We start from the raw sequence: 21,621 nt of genomic DNA, 5'->3' as shown, positions 1-21,621 counted from the left end.
CAGCTATGAAAGAGAACATAGATACAAGATGATAACTTGAGAGGAAGGCAAGGCTTAATCAAGTTTTGGGCTTTTTTTCATTTTTTTTTTTTAAGAATGGGGAAGACATGGGCATGTTTGTAGACAACAGGGAAGGAGCCAGTAGATAGGGAGCAATAGATGAGAATTAAGTAGGCATAAGAGTGTTTTGACTGCATCTTGTCTTTCAAAGACCATTTTCTCTGTCAGTTCACATGGAGCAGGACTGAGTGGGTTTGGAGAGAAGCCTATAGTCCTTGAGTCAGGTTTTTGTTTCTCCTGAGGCTTTTTTTTGCCAGATGGTTGGCTCAGTTTGTGGGCTTGGCTGGAAGAACACTCTCCCTTGGAGTGATCATACATGAGAAAAAGAGTTGAAGACATATTCAGGATTACCTATGTTAAAACAGATTTTAGGGGCAGCTACGTGGCACAGTGGATAGAGCACCAAGCCCTGGAGTCAGGAGTACCTGAGTTCAAATCCAGCCTCAGACACTTAACACTTACTAGCTGTGTGACCCTGGGCAAGTCACTTAACCCCAACTGCCTCACTAAAAAACAAACAAACAAAAACCAGATTTAATTTTTACATTTCCGACCCTGTTTTTCCCTCTTAATTACTTTTTATTGGCCAATTCTCGCAATTATTTGCATCATGTATTAACATGATAATCAGGATTTTATCCCTCCTTTTCCCAAAGTTTTTGAAGATGGAAACTACCCTGTTCTCCAAATGTATTACACTTTTTAATCTCACTCATATACTCGAAGACCGGATCACTCTAAGAAATGAGTTATCTGGATCCCTGAGCCTTGCGTGGTTTGCTAGGAAAACAAAAAACCAAAAAAAAAACCCCAAGATCCCAGATCTCTGCTTTAAAGTTACTTTAATAACACTTTTTTTTTTTTTTTAGTGAGGCAATTGGGGTTAAGTGACTTGCCCAGGGTCACACAGCTAGTAAGTGTATGTTAAGTGTCTGAGGCCGGATTTGAACTCAGGTACTCCTGATTCCAGGGCCGGTGCTCTATCCACTGTGCCACCTAGCTGCCCCAACATTTTTAATACTAAATACTTTAATACTAAAGTTACCCTTTATACAATACTAAGGTTTGCAAAGGACTTTAAGTATATTGTTTTCTCTGATCCTCAGAGCAACCCTGTGAGGTACTATTATTATCTCCACTTTGCAGAGGAAGAAACTGAGGCTCAGAGACATTAAGTGACTCGCCCAGCATTACACAGCTAGTTAAGGGTCACAGGCAGCACTATATCCTCCATGCTAGGTAACTAGTAATAGTTAACAATGATATAGCACCTAACTATGTGCCAGGCACTGTGAAGAGTGCTTCACAATTATTACCGCATTTGATCCTCACAACAACCCTGGTAGATGCTGTTTTTATCACCGTTTTACAGTTGAGGAAAATGAAGCAAACAGAGGTTAAGTGACTTGCTCAGAGTCATACAGTCACTAAGGGTTTGAGGCCTAGTTTTAAATTTAGGCCCTGACTCCAGGTTCAGTGCTCTATCTACTTTACCACCTAAGTTGACTTCAAAGTAGATGCTTATCAAACAGAAAATGGCTGAACAAATTGTAATACATGAATGAAAAGGAATATTACTGTGCCATAAGAAATTATAAATATTACAAATGCAGAAAAGCATGAGACGCCATATGAACTGACTTGTGAGAGGCTTTAATGTCAAACAGAGCACTTCATATTACATCCTGGAGGTAGAAGGGAACACTGGGGATATCTGAGCTAGGTGTGACACGGTCAGACTTATGATTGAGGAATATAACTTTGGCAACTAGAGTAAGATGGACTAGACCAGTTAGGAGGATATTGTGATGGTTAAGATGAGAGGTGATGAAGGGCTGGAAAAAGGTGGTGGTAGCTGGAGTCAGTAGAGAGGAGACAAGTTAGAATTGGTTTGGAAGTGGAATTGACAAGATCTGGCAACTGATTAGGTATCAGAGGGGAGAGAGAGGCGGGGAGAGAGAGAGGGGGAGAGAGAGACAGAGAGAGAAGAGGAAAGAGTAATGCTGAGGTTGAGAACCTCAGTCACTGAAAGACAATGCTCTCAAAAGAAAGAGGGAAGTTAGGAACTTATATGAACTGATATCAAAGTGAAGTAAACACAACCAGGAAAGGTAAAAAATTGAATTTAACAACAGAACTGGAAAGAAAAACAACAAAACAATAGACATTGAATGCTAGGAAATTATAATGACCAAGTTTGGACCTAAAGAAACAGAAGCCACTTTCTACTGCTGCTTGGCAGAAGTGGGAATCCACGGCAATGGAACATTGTATGTGTCAATAGGTTTCTTAGTTTTTCTCATTTTTTTACCCTCTTTTTTCATTCTTCATTACAAAGGATGGCTCTCTTGGAAAGTGAAGGAAGATGGTGGGAGGAATTAGTTGGGAAATACAGACATTAAACATAAGTTATTAATAAAAATTTATTTAAAAAACATAATTCATGATTCTGATTGCTAGGTTCATAGTGCCTATTTTCATCCCTATTCTTCTGACCCACGAGCACTACAAATTTAAACCACTGTATGAAGCCTTATTTTCTTACCCATATGGTTTCCATTCCTTGTTTAATCTGTCCTACTTACCTCTAAGTGAAGTTTATTATCTTTATTCTAACTTTTAATGTCTAAAAGAGACCAAGACTAGAACATCTGGAGATGTTCCTATTTTGGTATGTGGCTATACTCCTTTGATTTAAAAAAATGTACCCTCCTTAAGGACAGGAACTGTCCAAATTTTTGTGTTTGTATCCCTAGTGCCTGTTATTGTTCCTGGAACATAGTAGGCACTTAATAATTACTTGTTGATCAATTGATTGTGAATCAAAATATCACCAAATCGGCTAATGCCCAATGGTTTGATGCCTTAAGAATCCTGGAATCTCTATACAAGTCCTGATCTTTCCATTAACACATCCCTGATTTTTCAGTCTTCTCTTTTTTTAGGCCACTTTAGTAGGTTTTGTCCTCTAGTCTATACCATGTCTCAGTTGATCTTCTTGTTCTCCAACCCTATACCTTGCTATCTAACAGTATCCTATAGCTCCCTAAAGCATTTCCTAGTCCAGTAATATTAAATTTAAAAAGAAATGGGGCGGGGGGCGGCTAGGTGGCACAGTGGATAAAGCACTGGCCCTGGATTCAGGAGTACCTGAGTTCAAATCTGGCCTCAGACACTTGACACTTACTAGCTGTGTGACCCTGGGCAAGTCACTTAACCTCCACTGCCCTGCAAAAAAAAAAAAAAAAGAAAAGAAATGGGGGCCACCAATATATGAATAAGGATCCCTATGGGTCATATATTGACAATTTTAAAGGCAAAGTTATTCATATTTATTTTGTTAATTATTTTCCAATTACATTTTAGTCTGGTTCTAGCTTAGGGCTTATGTGCTTGATACCTCTGATTCTTCATGCCTGAATACCTTATAATATCCAGATCTCAGAGGTCCACAGTCAACATCAACATCTGAAAGGAAACTTTCATCTATCACAACTTAAAAAAAATATTTTAGTACATATTTTGTTTTGACACAAGAACGCCAAACCCTCTAGTATGGCTGTTGTTGAAATATTCACAATTGGATTTTAGGTTACTTCCCTATTTGTTTGTTTGTTTATAACCAAACTAAGGGAACAAATTTTAAACATAACCTTTAGCAAAACCCCTACTGTCATACTTTGCAGTTTTACATTTCCATCAACACTGAGACCCTAAGATACCCCCCATCACTTCCCCAAATCTGTCCTAAAGGTATGGTTAAGGCAACATTAGAGAGCCAGTGTGTGGTGAGACAAGAGGCAGTGGGGTGTCCTGGAGAGGGGGATGAAGGTGAAGTGAGGGAGACCTGTGCTTTAGTCCCATCCCAGACACAAATTTGTGACTCAGAACAAGTTATTTCACCACTGTCTCACTTTCCTCATCCATGAAACAGGGAGAGTAATAACTGTGCCACTTACCTTATAGGGTTTTTGTGAGAATCAGATGAGATAATGAATATAAAATAATTTACAAACCTTAAAATACTATATAAATACCATCGTCATGACCATCATCACCTCACCTTTTCAAATAGAGTTAGATAGAAATGGTCCAGGGACAAGTTTTTCTCTTGCTATTTATCTTTTATATTTAACATTCTTTGGCTTATTGCACAGGTGGAAAAATAACTGCTTTTTCTAAGTGAATAAAAGGACTAGGAATATAAGCTTATCTTCTGTAAGATCACCGAAAGCACCCTTAGTATAACTCCAGTACCAGAGAGGGCAACAGGGATAAGAGCTACCTCATCCTGTTCCCACAGCATTTTGATATTCCACACTAAGAACTTATACTTTCAAAGATTCCAGGATGTTATGAGTATTTGGCATGGCATCATCTATTAGAAATGTTGTTTAAGTTTTAATCAATTTATTATCATCATCATCATCATCATCATCATTACTGAATGCAAATACTCTTTCAAATAGAGATAATTTTCCAAAAATCACTAATAACAAAACTTCAAAAACTACTCTCCAGACCCAGTTTACCTTAGAGAGAGTACTGTTTTCTCTCTATTAGCCTTTCTAACTTTAATTAAATGATTTCCCTGATTTTAAAGTTCCTTCATTGATATCAGCTGTTATCAACTCACAAGGGATCGTAAGCTCTGGCCTTTCCTTCATTATTCCAATCATAGAAAGAAACCTGAAAAAGGTAAAGCCAAAAAGAACTGGAAATCCCCACTTTTTTTGCTTAGCGTGTTGATGCTGAACCTGGTATTTTATCCAAGCACAGAATCAAAAGCAATTTGTGGTAATGCCAACATACTTTAAGGTTATTCTATAATAAATGCAATTAAGGATACCCATGGCTCTTCACACCATAAGAAGTGTAGCATCTCCCATTCCATCCCTCTGTTATCTCTGACATTACTCAATGCAGGGCAAAAATTATCCAAGAGGACAACGACTTACCCTCTCCATTTCTTTGAAATCATCATCTAACTTGGTTCCTTCTGCTCCTCCAACCTTCTCACTCACTTTCTGCAAAAGGCAAAATATACAAGAGAGTAGTTGTAAATGAAGTATCTGCAAAGACTTGCTAGGATCACTTGTCCCCCAACCTAATGGTTTCTGAACAGCTATAGAGAATAGCATGATCACAGCTTTCTATTGGATGACAAATTTCAAAATGCTACCTATAGATAAAATGTGCTTCTTTTTCTATAAAATCCTTCAAGAGTAATTGAATGATTGGCCATAGCTTTCTCATTTCATTAGTAAAATTCCTTCCAGATGGTGTCCATTTGATAGATAGTAGACAAAAAGACAGACAGACAGATATAACATTTATTAATTCTTATAATGGGTCAGGCATTGCGCTAAGTGCTAGGGATAAAAATAAAATCAAAGCAAGGCAGTCCCTGCCCTCAAGGAGCTTATATTCAAAGGAGGAAGTATAGTATATATAGGGAAGCTAAAAAAGTGTGGAGGGGAGGACAAGGGAGAAACAGTCTAGAGGTTATTTTCATTAATAAAATATTTGGGGTGGTGCTGCTAGGTGGCACAGTAGATAAAGCACTGGCCCTGGGCAAGTCACTTAACCCTCATTGTCCCACCAAAAAAAAAAGTACTTAGGTAGGGATCTTAAAGGACTATGAGGTAAATATTCCAAAACACATATAAAATGAAACTTGTGGGGAAATGTATCTTTTACTTCCCCTCTTTCACATTATTTTCCATTATTATGCCTTTCTAATAAGTACCAAATAGATAAAGAGCTGGCTTCATAGTCAAACAAGTCAATTACCTATCATTTATTAAGAATCAACTATGTGTTGGGCACTGTGCTAAGTTCTGGAGATACAAGGAAAGGCAAAAATACTGAATATAGTCCTTGCTCCTAAGAAGGTCACAGTCTAATAGAAGAGACAACTAAACTAGACAACTATATAAATACAAAGATTGGAGAGAGAGACAGAGAGAGAGACAGAGAGAGAGAGAGAAGGAAACTTGATTGTGCATACCAAAAATACAAATACAAAAATACAAAAATACAAAGATACACAGGATAATTGGGGATAAATTCAGAGGGAAGGCACTGGGAAGGAGGATTGTGAAAGGCTTCTTATAGAAGCTGGCACTTTAGTTGAGACTGGGAAGAAATGAGGGGAGTTAGAGGATAGAGATGAGGCGGTAGAGCATTCTAGGCATGGGGGACAGCCAGTGAAAATGTTTGGAGTTGGGAACTGGAGCATTTGCTCAAGGAACAGCCAGGAGTCCAGTGTCACAGGATGGCAGATTATGTGGAGAGAAGAAAGGTGTAAGAAGACCAGAAAAGTAGGGAAAAGACATGTTATTGAGGACTTTGAAAGCCAAATGGATGGTTTTATAGTTGATACTGAAGGAAATAAGGGAGCTCCTGCAGTTTATTGGGGCAGCTAGGTGGCACAGTTGATAGCGTGCTATGCCTAGAATCAGGAAGACTCATCTTCCTCAGTTCAAATCTGGCCTTAGACACTTACTAGCTGTGTGGGTCTGGACAAGTCACTTAACTCTGCCTCCATTTCCTCATCTGTACAATGAGTTGGAGAGGGAAATTGAAAATCCCTCCAGTATCTTTGCCAAGAAAACCCCACATGGGGTAATGGACATGCAGACATGACTGAAAATGACTGAACAACGACAAGCAGTTTATTGAGGACATGGGACAGGAGAAGGGGTTATATGGCTGAGACAACCATAGAAGAAACAAGTCACTTTGCTTCCATCCCTCCACAAAGCTAACAATAGAAAAAATCATTTAGTATTTCTTCTTGCTTGCAAGGGCAGTTAGAGACAGCTTTCAAAATAAATTGCTTTTCTTCGGTACAAAAAAGTCTGTTATCTCTCTCTTCAAGAACAAGGAGGTCTTTTCTGTAGGCTACCCCACTGTAGTGGGTTTTTTTGGTGAGGTTTTGTGGTTTTGTCTTTATAGTCCTTATTTTATAACTATGGGCCTCTGAATAAATTCCTTTTGATCCATTATTCCCATGTGTTTTGTTGGACTCAGAGCTTTTAGCCCAAAATACTGAGTACTTCTTCTATGCATCCAGACTGATAACTGTCCAGCTTTTTCTTAAAACCCTCTCCTTATGGGACTCCCACTACCTAATAAGGTACCAAAGGAAACAAGTGGGAGTATGGTAAAAGATATGTCTTCTGAAGCTTTTAGGAAGACTAAAAGAACTGATACTTATATGTATATATATATATATATATATATATATATATATATATATACATACATACATACATACATATAAGGTTTTTCTTCTACTCACATGGAAACATCAAAGAACTTCTTTCATTGTCATGTCCAACTCATCATGACCCCATTTGGGGTTTTCTTGGCAAAGACACTGGAATAGTTTGCCATCCCTTCCCCAGCTCATTTTACAGATGAGAAAACTGAAGCAAACAAGGTTAAGTGACTTCATACAGCTAGTAAGTATCTGAGGCCAGATTTGAACTTCAGAAGATGAGTCTTCCTGACTCTAGGCCTGGCACCCTACCCACTGTACCACCTAGCTGCACCTCTGTTTATATCTAATATTAAATCTAGATGGCCAAGCAAGAGAAAACTAAAGGGGTGCTAAGGCAGTATATACTACTCGGAGATAGAAAATGAGAAGGCCTAAAATAACCACTTTTCTAAGTTTGTTGTTGATGATGGTGGTGGTGGTGGTGGTGGTGATAGCTAACATTTATATAGTGCTTATTTTGTTCCAGGGATTGTGCTAAATGCTTTACAATTATGATTTCATTTAATCTTCACAAAAATAGGAACTATTTTTATCCTCATTTTATAGATGAGGAAACTGAGGCAAACAGAGGTTAAATTACTTCCCCGGGGGTCACACAGCTTATAAGTATCTGACACCGAATTTGCAACCCTATCTTCCTGACTCCAGGTCCAAAACAGCTTTCAAATAAAAACTCATTCATTTCCAAGATTTGTATAAAGCTCATTTTAAAATTTCTGTTTCTAGCCTCTATTATTCTACTATACTCCAAGCTGCCTGTTGGCTCCCTGAATGTCTTGTCCTCACTTCAAGCACAACATGATTAAAATTGAATCCAGCATCTTTCTCCAAAACTCACCTCCCCAACCTGCATATTTTTTATCTAATCTTATTTCCCACAATCCCTCAACAGAAACAATTTTCCTTTATCCAGAGCGCTTCTCATTCCTCATACTCTAAGGTCATTCCTACCTCCGTGCCTCTGGTAATGTTTTGATCTCCTATCTACCTATCCTAATCTTATTATTTCTTCAAAACCCAATCTAGGTTTTACCTTCCATTAAACCTTTGTTGACTACCTCTAGCTAAAAGTTATTGGTTTATTTTTTTCAATTCCTATACCACTTATTACAAAAGGTATTTATGTTTCGGAGAGAGATTAGATTAGAGGAAGTCTGAGGTCCTATCCAACCCTCAGATTTGATTCTTCAATATCTGCACCATTCATTTTGCACTTCATGTGTGTAAACACGAATTATACATAGGCATATATTCATTCAACAAACATGCATTAGGCGCTTATTGTGCAGAGAGCACTGTGATAGTCTATGACAAAGAGATAATGATCAGACAAAATATGGTCACTCAGGCATCTTGTAGTCTACAAAGGGAAAATAAGGTATGCAATTAATTTCATTGGGATAGGCAATTTGCAGTGAGCAAACTAGCTTTACCAATACATATCTATACCTCTACAGCTGAGTTGCTTGAGGCACTTAGAAGTTAAGCAACTTTTCCAGGATTATACAGATAACCTACATAAGAGGAAGAATTTGAATGCAAGTCTTCCTGACCTCAAAGCCAGTTCTCTATCCACTATACCACATTCCATCTCATGTGTGTTATAAGATATGTATTATATATAATATTACATAATAAATGCAATGAGGATATACAAAAGAATATTGCATGACATGTGAGGGGAAGGTTATTATTTAAAAGATTTATCAGGGAAAGCTTCATGGAAGGTGTAGAATTTAAGTAAAGCAGGAAATGAACAGATAAAGGTGGAGAAGAAAGACATTTCAAATACAGGGAATAGAAAGGCAGAGAGAGCCAGGAAAGCATAGAATGTGTGTAGACATACACATACATATCTGCCTATTTACATGTGCATATGTATGCAGGTGGAAATATATACATATGTGTAAAGATATCTATGTAGTTATAACAAAATCAATAACTACACAAGTTATTTATATTTATACACACATATTGGAAGTGAGGGAGATAGACGGCCAATCTAGACATAATACAGTATTTGAGAGTATTTTGGAATAAAGCTAGAAAAGGTAGATGGGTCCCTATTGTTAAAAGCCTTGCCTTCTAGGTAAAGGAATCTGAAATCTACTTGATAAACAATAAGGAAGATTTTTGGTCCAAACAGCCTCAAAAATGAGCCTACCCAGCTCAGACTTACACATAAGAATTATGCTAGTGGTGATGTGAAGGAAGAATAAAATTATGAAAGAAAAAGAAGAGTTGTGAGCTCCAGAGGGAAGAGGTTGTATCTTATATAACTGCTCTACAGAATACAATACCACAGCTCTATAACTGCACACAGCTCATGTCATGCAATAAATCATTATTGGTTGTATGACTGCTACATAGTTGAATGAATGAGCTGTGTGATCAAATGATTGAAATAGCAACCAAAAGGCAGAGAAAAGGAAGAAAGATTTCTTGAAGCAGGGCTGGAGGCAATGATAATGAATGACATTGGTTCACTGTCCTTTTCAATATTTAAAAGAGTTTTACCCTGGCTTCAAATACAGTATCTGTTTTCACTCCATTTCAAGTCTCAATTTAATTCCACAGGAAAATCTGGAAATTCCCCATCAACAAACTGTGATATGACATTATCCTTCACTCAGAACCAAGGTCAGAGAAAACCTCTTAGGTAAATGAAACTGAAATACTCTGTGGTCAGCTTACGCATTACTTTCAGAACCATTAGAGCTGTATTAGGCACGCATTTTCTTCTGCAAAGCTGGTAGATATGTCAGAATAAGAAGAGCATCATGCAATATGAGTGGACAGCCAGGTAGCACAGTGGACAGAATGCCAGGCCTGAAGTTAGGAAGACTCATCTTCATGAGTTCAAACATGACCTCAGACACTTACTATCTTGTGTGACCCTGGACAAGTCACCTGACCCTGTTTGCCTCAGTTTCCTCATCTGTAAAATGAGATGGAGAAGGAAATAGCAAACAACTTCAGTATCTTTGCAAAGAAAATCCCAAATGGGGGTCACAAAGAGTAGGAGATGACTGAAAAACGACTGAAGAACAATGTATATTATGATGTACTTTTTCCATGGAACCCTTTCAAAATTATTGCCAAACTGAAATTTCTTTATTCAATCATAACATTTGTCATTTCATCATTTTCTCTGCTTTAGAACACCAACCATGTTTTCCAACCTTACCACAGCCTCCAGTCAGTCCCTCCACTCCTCAATTCTTTCCCAAGTCATCATCCCTAGACTGGCTACACTCTTCTCCCCCACAACCACCATCTTGACTCTCACTATCCCCCACATTTGGATCTTTTGCCTTCTTGAGAACTAATCATGTCTTCCCAATCCCTAACCTTGGATTACTTCTACCATCAGCCATCTTTACCCCTAATCATATGCTGCTGAGCGGGGGTTGGAGAAAATCTCAAACTATACTGACTAGATTTAGACAAATTTAAATTTCATAATCTCAACTGGGCACTCACTGCAGCAAGACAATCCTTTTATAATTCTCTAATCTCCAATTCACTGCAGTAACTCTTCTATCTTTCCTCAAGCCTACCAAGCTACCTCTCTCCACACTCAGCTAAGAACCTCATCTCATACTTCATTGAAAAAGAATGACATTAGCCGAGAACTCTTCTTTTTCTCCTCCTTTTTCTCTTTTCATTAACCTTTACTTTCAAAGGACAAGGTCTCCCACTGCATCTGGGGTGATCTCCAGTTATCCTCATCTATATCTTGCCACTGGACAAAGATGGCTCCAGAGGAAAGAGTGAGGCTGGTGATTTTGCACAGCCTTGCCTCACTTAAATCCAATTCACTTGCAGGTCATGATATCACCTTCCTTATGTCATGATCCTCTTCAAGATTGGAGGTTGTTGTTGTTTTGTCCTTCACTTTTTTTTTTTTTTTAGTGAGGCAACTGGGGTTAAGTGACTTGCCCAGGGTCACACAGCTAGTAAGTGTGTGTTAAGTGTCTGAGGCCGGACCTGAACTCAGGTACTCCTGACTCCAGGGCCGGTGCTCCATCCACTGCGCCACACCTAGCTGCCCCTTTTCCTTCATTTTTGAAGAGAACCATAGCATTGAAGCGATGTCATGACTTGCAAGTGAGTTGGCTTTAAGTGAGGCAGAGTTGTGCAAAGTCACCAGGCTCACTCTCTCCTCTGATGCCATCTGGGTCCAGTGGCAAGATACATATCAGGATAACTGGAGATGGCTCTGGATGTTTGAGGCAATTGGGGTTAAGTGATTTGTCCAAGGTCACACAACTAGTAAGTGTTTGAGGTGAGATTTGAACGCAGATCCTCCTGACTCCAGGGCCAGTGCTCTACACACTGTGCCACCTAGCTGCCCCAAGAGATTGAAGGACATATAAACAACGACAGTTCTCTTCTCATATCACTCAGCTGTTTTCTTCCACTGATTCCTCTCTCTCCTTTCTCACATCAGGAGGTAGCCCTTCTCCTTGACAAAGCAAAGACATGTATTCATTCATCCAACTTGTCCAGCAAATTCTTCCTATTATTATTCTTCCCCTTTTACTAATTTTCAATTACTCTTTATCTATTGGCTATTCATTGCTGCCTACAAAGATATACACCCTTTTACAAACTGTCACTCAATTCAATCATCCCCATCAGCCATCATGTTATTTCTCTTCTCCCTTTCAATGATTAAATGCCTTGAGAAAGGTATGTATAATTGGAGCTTTCACTTCCCCTCCTCTTAATCTAATTCTTAACCCTCCGTAATCTGGTTTTCCTCATCAACATTCAATTGAACTTGTTCTCTCCAAAATTACTGGTCATCTCTTAGTTGTCAAATATAATGACCTTTTCTCAATCCTCCTCCTAGAACTCTACAATCTTTGGTGCTGTCAATCGCCCTCTTTTCCTATATATTGTCTCTTCTTTAGGTTTTCATGAAATTCTCTTTCATGGTTTTCTTCCTACATGTGTGATCACTCCTCAGGCTCCTTTGAAGAAATTTGTCCTTCCCCCTCTGTTTCTCTCCCCACTATACTATCTGGCCTTTTGATCTCATAAGTTCCCATGGGTTTAATTATTGTCACTATGTAGAAGATTCCTAGATCTATTTATTCAGCCCTAATCTCTCTGAGACTTATAATGTCACAACATCTCTTGCATATCAAATTGAACATCCATAAACATCTCAAACTCAATACATGGAGGATAGAACTCTTATGAACTTAATTTCTTTCAGTAGCACTACCATCTTTCCTGGGAGATCCCAGGCTCACAACCTTGCTGCCTTCCTTGATTTGTCATTCTCATTGACCTCAGACAAACAATGTTATAAAGCTAGGTCATTTCTACCATCACATCTTTCTCTATACTCATAAACTACTAACCTAATGTAGGTCGTCATCATCTCATACTTGGTCTATTACAATAGCCTTCAAATTTTTGACCCTTCCTCAACCCTCTCCCTAGCCCAACTCATCTTTCATCTAGGTGTCAAAGTGATTTTCCTTAAGCACAGATTTATCATGTCACTCCCCTGTTCAGTGAGATTTCAGTGGCTCCTAATTAAATAAATCAAATAAAAATTCCTGTTTCACATGTATAGCTCTTTACAACTTGTCCTCTTTCTACCTTTCCAATCTTCTTATGCTTTACTTCCCTCCAAGCATTCTACTGATGTAGTTACAGTGGCCTAGCAACATTCCCTCACATAATGATGCTCCATCTCCCATTTCCATGCCTCTACCATTGACTCTCCCCCATGCTAGGAATGCTCTCTCTCTTGACTTCTATCTCTTAGTTTTCTTGGCTTTTGTCAAGACTCAGTTTAAATCCTGCCTCTTGCAATATGTCTTTCCCAGTTCCTTTCCCTTACAGTACCATCCCTCAGAGATTACTTTGTATTGTTTATTTACATATCTTGTATATATTTAGTTATTTACAAGTCATCTCCATTACAATGTAAGTTGCTGAGGGCAGAGAAAGTTTTAACCATCCTTTGTAACCCTAGTGCTACTTTGTACAGGGCTTAGCACAAAGTAAGGGCTTAATAAATGTTTGCTGACTGATCAACAGTGCAGGACAGTGGAATAAAATACCTTGGTCCATTAGTCAGTTCTTACAAGCTGGGTGATCTTGGGTAAATCTCTTAAGCTCTCTGAGCTTCAATTTCCTTCTCTGTAGAATAAGGATAATACCTATATTCCCTATCCTATAGGATTCTAAGGATGGAAACCAAAATTTTCCTTTTTAACAGTGCTTTCTAGGTATGAGAATAAAAGGGTTTCCAAGTCACACATCATGAAATAATATTGCCAATAAATTCTCAATTTGACATTCACAACAACCCTGAGAGTTGGTCCCCACAGGTACAATTAAAATTTATAAAAAAGTTTCAGCTAGAAGGGACTCTAGAGGCTACTTAGGACCAACCTCTTCACATTTTATAGATGTTGAAACAAACAGCATAATGGAAGTTGGATTTAACTACAATTTTATTTAAGTAAAAGCTCCAATTTAGCATAGAAAATTTCATAGTTTCCCTTATTGCACTGTAAAGATACGGTTAAAAAAAAAAGGAACTATTTCTCCCTCCATAAAAGCTCTTGCATTCATGCCCCCTCCTATGCACTCATATAATCACCAGGCTTCATACAATATTTACCAAACATATCAGCCACAATATTAAATACATGAACTTTACCTTTTCATTGGACTTACTTCCCATGAAATCTCATTAACTAATAACAGTAGGTACGGGTCCAAAGGATAAAAAATAGTGCAGTGTTTTGATGGTACATCAAATATAAAGAATACAACAGAGATCTATTTCCAGAAATACTGTTTGACTCAATGGCATTTGGCTGTCCAGTGGTAATACATATGTGAAAGGCATATTATATTCACTTGATCTTGAGCTTATCCAGCTGTCATTTTAGGATGTCTTTATCTCCCATGTTCCACTGGCTGTCCCCCATGCCTTGAATACTCTGTGTCTTCATTTCTAGTTCTTAAAATCCCTGGCTTCTTTTAAGACTTAGCTCAAATGCCACCTTCTGCAAGAAGCTTTTCCTATTCCTTTAGCAGACACAGTCTTCTTTTCCTAAGTACTTTTATCTACTCCTTATATGTCATATATATATATATATATATTTTATTTACAGGCTGTCTCCCTTGTTGTAATGTAAACATCTTAAGGGCAGAGGCTAGCTTTACCTTTCTTTATGTTATCCAAATTTGGTATAGAGTAAGTGACTGAAAATAATTTGTTGATAAATTAATAAATTATAATTATGAAAAGATTTTGAACTCTATTTTTCAATCTTCAAGGTCTAATAGTCCATTATAAACCAGAGGAAAAAAAATAATTCAATAAATCTACCTAAATCCTAGGGGTTTCTGCAATGTCCTTTTCTAGCCTTACTTTATATTACTCTTCTTCACATAATCTAAATTTCAGCCAACCCAGACTACTTCCCATCCTCCAGTCTTATTCTGCATTTTCCCATCTTGGCCTTTGTTCATGCTGCCCCACTATGTAAAAAGGGAACCATCTCCCATTGCCACCTGCTGAAATCCCTCCTTCCCTCCCCCTCAGGACTCAACTTAAATGACATCTTTTCTATAAAAGGAGCAAATTTAAATACTCATTCTCTTCCCCGTTCACCCTACCTTTGCCTCGTACTTTACTAGAGGTGACCCTTTTCTCTTCATATTTTTCACTGAATATTGCCTGGGCCTCTCCTTTCAACTTCTGACATTTTGCCTTCAAATATAGTTTTTGTATTCATGTGTTTCTCACATTCTACTATAAATTTCTTGAGGAAAGAACTGTGTTTTATTTCATATTTGTACCTGGTATGTAAGAAGACACATGATGAATGTTTACTAAATTGAATCTTGTTTTCAAAGAAATGTCTAAGAAAATTCAAATATTTCAACTTAAAGAACAAAACCAATAGAACCCTCCCCTTGTGTTAGGTGGGATGAAATTTGGTTTTCCTTAAATACCTTGAATCTAAATAAACATGTGACTTTGAATAAACCAATTAACTATTTGGGGCTTTATCTATAAAATTAGGAGGGGGAGGAAAGTCACTCCCTAAAGGATTCCTAAAAAGACTTTTTAAGTCTAAGTTTTTATATATTTTAAAAAACTTGGGCAACCAGATGGTATACTAGATGAAGTACTAGACTTGGGGTCAGGAAGATCTCCATTAAAATCCTTTCTCAGATATTTACTAGCTGTGTGACCAGGGGCAAGTCTCCTAACAGCTTTCTGTCTGTTTCCTCATCTATAAAATGGAAATAATCACAAGGTTGTTGTAAGGATCAGATGTGATAAAGTTTGTTTTGCAAATTTAAATTCTTAAATAAATGCAAGATAGTATCATTCACAAGGGTTTCTGATGTCCCCTAGATTCATTCTCTAATAATCAGTGGGAATTGGAGTGATACAGATAAGTTGTTCTTATTCTTATACAATTATTATCATTATACCTGTAGTGCCTACCTCACAGGAATCTGAAGAGGATCTAATGACAATGTTTACTCACTGACAAGCTATATAATAAAACATTTTGCAAACCTTACAATGCTACAGAAATGCCAGCTATCTTCATCACCACTTATGTCATTGTTGGGGCGGGGAGGGTAGAAGACACTATTTGTGGCTGACAACTTGGATTCCTTTTCCTTCTCTCAGTTTTCCTCTCTATTAGATAATAGCTGTATTAGACTGCACACATTGCTTCTCGTGACATTTAATTGTTTCTGACTTGGTTCTCTGGGGCTAAAAGCAATAATTTTTCTGAAGCCCCATTTCCCTAATGTGAGAAATTTTGGTAAAATATGCTGCTCTAATTATTTAACCTACCTCCTAGGGATGTGGAAATGATTAATGATAAACTACTTTGCATAGCTTTAAATTCTTTAGAAATGAGATATTTTCTCTAAGCACAACCAGTCACCACTATCACTCATCAGATTCACACCATTTTCTAAAATCCCTCTGAGAAAAGAAAAATTGAATATGAATATGTGATGCAAAATAAAATTTTGAAATTCACTTTTTCATCTTTCTTTTTTCAGCCTCTCTCTTTTTCTCTTTCATTCTATTCTGAGATAGCCTTGTCCCCACAGAGGGGACTTGACTTTTCTGTGCATTTTTCACAGTTTGGTTTGATAATCTATTGTAGCAACACTAAAAATAGGCAATCACATTGGGGAGTACAGCTTATGTCACACTAGGTTATTCATACTATTTGAAATCAGTCACCAAATTCCCTTATGAAAAAATAGAATTCATTAACAGGGAAAAAGAAAAAGAAAAAACTTGTCAGTTAGTGATGATCAGTTGCTCTTGAGGTTAATGAATGATGACTTAAGATTTGATGATAAGAAGTGATTCAGTAATCAAGGTGAGAGGAGGTACCCTTCAACATGTTCCTCTATAAGAGGGAGCCAGAAAATTTGTTCCCCTCTTTTTTCTGGTCATGGGATTAGACAAAGTAGAAAAAATAAACCAAGGAAAGCTCTGGGACAGAAACAAAAACATCATGGTCAGCCTTTTTCAGATAAGGTCACCCACTAGAAGTCAATCTTGTCTTAAAGGATGACATTAAACCCACTATTTCACAAACTCACATAAAATGAATCGGCACCTCGAATTCGCAGCAATCTAATGCTAAATGGGTCTGTGTTGTTTTAGGGAATAACCCACAATTTCTGAGGGTTTATGATCTGAATTTATTCTGTCATCATCATAGGCACATGGGACAGTAGAGATGGACTTTAAAATTTATTTTATTGTAGATGAGCTGTGCAAATTAACAGAGTTAGCCCCTAAAGTAACTTAAGCATGGCCTTAATCAGAAGGGGGCTAGGCTCTGAAGAAACTTAAAGACTAATACTGGACCCAGAAAAAAAAGATAATGAAATATACCTTCCCTTTCCATGGTGGAGAGGTCTGTCTGTGACTACATTTAAAAATGTACAAATTTATATTAGTAAATATAAGCTTTAATCATCTTTAAATTTTTATCTTCTACTCTTCCCCAACTGCAAGGGGAAGCGAGAGAGGGAGTAACTTTTATATGGTACCTACTACATGCCAGGAAGTATGTTCAGCAGCTTACAAATATTATCTCAGTTAAGCCTCACAACAGCCCTGTGAAATAGCTGCTATTGTGCTATTATTATCCCCATTTTACAGATGAGGAAACAGAAAAATAGAGATTAAGTGATTTGTCCAGGGTCACACAGCTAGTAAGTGTTTGAGGTTGGGTTTGGATTCTGATCCTCCTGACGTCGAGCCCAGAGTTCGACCTACTATATCACCTAGCTACCTCAGAACTTTGAGACCCATAAGTGAGTGTATTTGTACCAGTTGTTTTTTGGTTTTTTTTTAATCCTTGGTGGAAGACTTTTAAAGAGTTAAAAATGCTCATTTACTTGCTATTACTCAGTAACTCTCCTTTGTTCCTTGGAAGAGCCCAGAATAAAGAGAGACTGAAAAGGGCACAAATGAGACTCCAAGTTTTGTTTTTCTCTTATTGATTCAAAGGACAGAGCATGACTTAAAAATCTATGAATTAGTGGGCATGATAGCAGCAAAAACTTGCCCTCAGGTTTACTCATGTGGAAAATTCAAACTAAAATTTAATAGATGTCATAATATTGAGACTGTTGCCACAATGTAACTATACTACTAGTGTTTATTAGTATGTCTGAGGATCAGTACCTTAACAGAAATATAATGCTTTAATTTTCCAAAAGTTCTGCATTACTTCCAAACCACAGCTTGAATAAATTAAATGTGTATTGCAACAAGGTATCACAGAAGTGACTTTTTACTTCCCTGTGTTAATTCTTATAATAAAGTTTCTCTCTCTTTTTTTAACATTCAATGCTAACAACTAATGGGCACAAATTGGTAGAAGAAAGCACTCTTCCTCTGTAATAACCTCCAAAAAATGGATTTACATCCAAGTGATGGACAAGAAGCTTTAGGAGACATAGAGATAGGTAACCACATTTCTAAAATTTCTAAAGACGCAAGAAGTCCTTCCTTCCAACTCCCTCACCTTAGAGATAAGGAAATGGAGGCCTACATGGGTGAAGTGATTTTCCCCCAAATCATTTTGAATTTGGGTCCCTTGATTCCATGTTCATTCTGCCAATTTGTTCACCCTTAATCCTCTGACCTTTACTTTCTGTCCTTCCTTTGCAATGAAGAATAGCAATGGTACCCAAGCTATGAATGAGGAGAAAAGAATATCACTACCACTGACCAAATGTGAATAGGTTCTCCTCTACTTGTCACATTTTGGAAATTTCAATCTAATTACACCTATGTTCAATAAGAACGGAAATTTTCTAAGTGATGAAATTTGGGGAAGAGGAGAAAGCCATTCTATTCAAATAAAGAAGATATTTTTCTGTGAATGATTTAGGCAAATGATTTTTAGAATAAGAGTATGAACTCTACAACTGACCAACTTTAAAAATATTCTGTGGAAATAGATTTAACATGATTGTATTGTATAACCTATATCAGATTGCTTGCTGTCTTCAGGAGGGGGGAGAGAAGGGAAGGAGGGAGAAAAATTTGAAACTCAAAATCTTACAAATATGAATGTTGATAACTATTTTTACATGTAATTGGGAAAATACTATTTAAAAAATAAAGTGTGTGTGTGTATGTGTGTGTATCTTGGGGAAGAAAGGGGGTTGATTTGTTTGTTTGTTTTTCAAGTATCTGAAAGGCTGTCATGGAGAGTACTGTACTGGGAGCAATGAATGAATGTTATAGAGCCACATTTGGGGTTAACTTAAAAGCAAAATATCCTAACAATCAGAGCAAGTAGAAAAGAGGTTGGGCTGTTTTAAGTAAGACTCTTCCCATTAGGGCAGCAAGGTGGTACAGTGGATAAAGCACTGGCCCTGGATTCAGGAGGACCTGAGTTCAAATCCAGCCTCAGACACTTGACACTTACTAGCTGTGTGACACTGGGCAAGTCACTTAACCATCATTGCCCCACAAAAAAAAAAAAAAACCAACAACGACAACAACAATCAAACAAACAAACAAACAAAAAAACAAAAACAAACAAGAGTCTTCCCTAGAGATTAGACTACCATATTTTGGGAACAGAGATTCTTTGTCACATATAGGTTGGACTAAGTGACCCCCAAGATGGCATCCAAATCAGATTCTGTGAAATTCTACTTTCTGGTTATCCCTCTAGCAAGGAAAATGGGTACGTTCATTTACATCCTAGGGTTTCTAAGGCTTCTCTTCATGTAAAACTAATGGAAAGAGGTAAGATGTATAGAAAGCTATAATCACAGACCATATAACTCATCTAAAAACTTTATTTTAAAAACAAATTTGAAAGGAAAACTTCTTTCTATATCTGGACAGGCCCTCCAATTTTCAGACTGACTGGTCAGCTTGCAAACAAGTCTGTCTTTGTATATGACTGTATGCCAAGAACATATAAGTATTATAAGCACCAGGTATAGAAGATATCTGGCTAGGTATTCCTCTTTGAGATTGTGATTTATTCCAAAGAAGGATCATGATTTCCTGACTGTGTCCCAAGAGGACACATTTAAAGGACTCCCATTTCTTCCCCTTTTCCCTCTTGTGGTCTGAAATACAGAAAGCAGGTATTGTATATTTGCAACAATTAAATTTGTAGATAATATTCAGAAAGTGTTCTTTTTTTTTTTTTTTTTAGTGAGGCAATTGGGGTTAAGTGACTTGCCCAGGGTCACACAGCTAGTAAGTGTTAAGTGTCTGAGGCCAGATTTGAACTCAGGTACTCCTGACTCCAGGGCCAGTGCTCTATCCACTGCACCACCTAGCTGCCCCTGGAAAGTGTTCTTTAATCACCTTTCAGATATTACATAAAGATAAGTCAAATAAACAAAAAGATAAGTCAAATGATATTCTTGCTCACCATAAGACTAATAGTCAACTCAATTTGTACTAGTGGTAGGAGAGGGAGAAAGGCAATTACAGTAATACAAAAATCACTAAAAAAAACTACCATTCATTTATATTAGGCTTTAGAATGTGTTTCTCTTCTTAGAAAAATGTATTTGCTATTTAGGAATTAACCCAACAGCCTTAGGAGCTGGGAAATGTCAAATTTGCATATTATAACCACTCCCTTTCCCCCCACCCCCTCATCAGTTCTCACTACCATCTTACTCAAGCACTAAAGTCCTTAAAAATAGGGTGTTATCTTCCATGGTATGAACATACAAGGCTGTAATTGAATGCAACCAATACTTTCTGAGTGTTCATTCACTCATGCAAGACTCAGTGCCAGAAGCCTGAGCCTCACAAAGGTGAGCAAGGCTTGATCTACGCCTCCACCAAGCTGATAATCAAAGTTGCTAGCAACCCCTTACTTCACTAGCAATGCAAAAACAGACTGCCAAATTATCAACAATTCTGAACCAGGGAGGTCCTTTTTCAGGGTTGAAAGTACTTTGAAGAACAGCACTAGCAAAACTCTCTACTGATAAGAGGTTTTTTGTTTGTCCAGTTCCCCTTTCCTCTTGGTCCTTCCTATACAATCATCCCTAAAATAATAATTTTCTCTGCCTGCCCCCTCTTTCTATGTTTCCTGGGATGGCAGATATGGCGCTAGGTGGTACCTTAGAGTTTCATCTAGAAACACTTCCCTCTCATCTTATAGATAAAGGAATTGAGGCTCAGAGTTCTCAGCTTCCAACATTAGGATTCTTTCCAGTGTCCCACACTATCTCCCTTTGGATAAGATCCTGCCAGCATGGACCTAGCTCAAAGTTATTTGGTTAATTTGAGAGCTGACCACATTTTGTTACAAAATATGGCTACTCTACAAAGGGACTCTCATTTTGTTTTATCTGCTACAGCTAGCCTACCTTTCCTATAAGTCCAACAACTCACCCCCTTCGGGGGTGAAATACTTTTTCATTGGAGAAACTCAGAATTGTGATTGCCCACAATTCCCCTCAACTACTCTGAAGAACATATATAGCTTTTCTCTGGAAAGTATCAAGTCCCAAATTTGGGAATGAAAATGTCTTGGACTTTCTAAGTGTGCCTCCTCCATCACTGAGTCATCAGAGACTTTTTTTTTCCTAAGTCATTTTCAGGCACATAAAAATCCACAGTGGGACTCACAATTTCCTGGAATCTAAGAGAAATAGTCCCTCATAAAATCCTTTACAATTTCCTGCAAATTATATTTCTCCTGAGTGAATTACAATCCACCAACACATAATAT

General features: G+C 37.6%; 1 protein-coding gene across 3 annotated transcripts in view; it reads right to left on the bottom strand.

Moving 5' to 3' along the window:
* Nucleotides 1–21,621, bottom strand: part of SH3GL2 (SH3 domain containing GRB2 like 2, endophilin A1) — a 239,276-nt gene that overhangs the window by 49,833 nt on the left and 167,822 nt on the right. For all 3 annotated transcript variants that reach the window (XM_043977810.1, XM_043977812.1, XM_043977811.1), the window contains exon 2: nucleotides 5,019–5,087. In XM_043977810.1, the coding sequence (XP_043833745.1) occupies nucleotides 5,019–5,087 (69 nt within the window). The remainder of the gene's footprint in view (nucleotides 1–5,018; nucleotides 5,088–21,621) is intronic.

The sequence above is a fragment of the Dromiciops gliroides genome, chromosome 1 (genome assembly GCF_019393635.1).
Source record: "Dromiciops gliroides isolate mDroGli1 chromosome 1, mDroGli1.pri, whole genome shotgun sequence".
Taxonomy (NCBI): Eukaryota; Metazoa; Chordata; class Mammalia; order Microbiotheria; family Microbiotheriidae; genus Dromiciops; species Dromiciops gliroides.
This window is presented reverse-complemented; position numbering and strand designations above follow the sequence as displayed.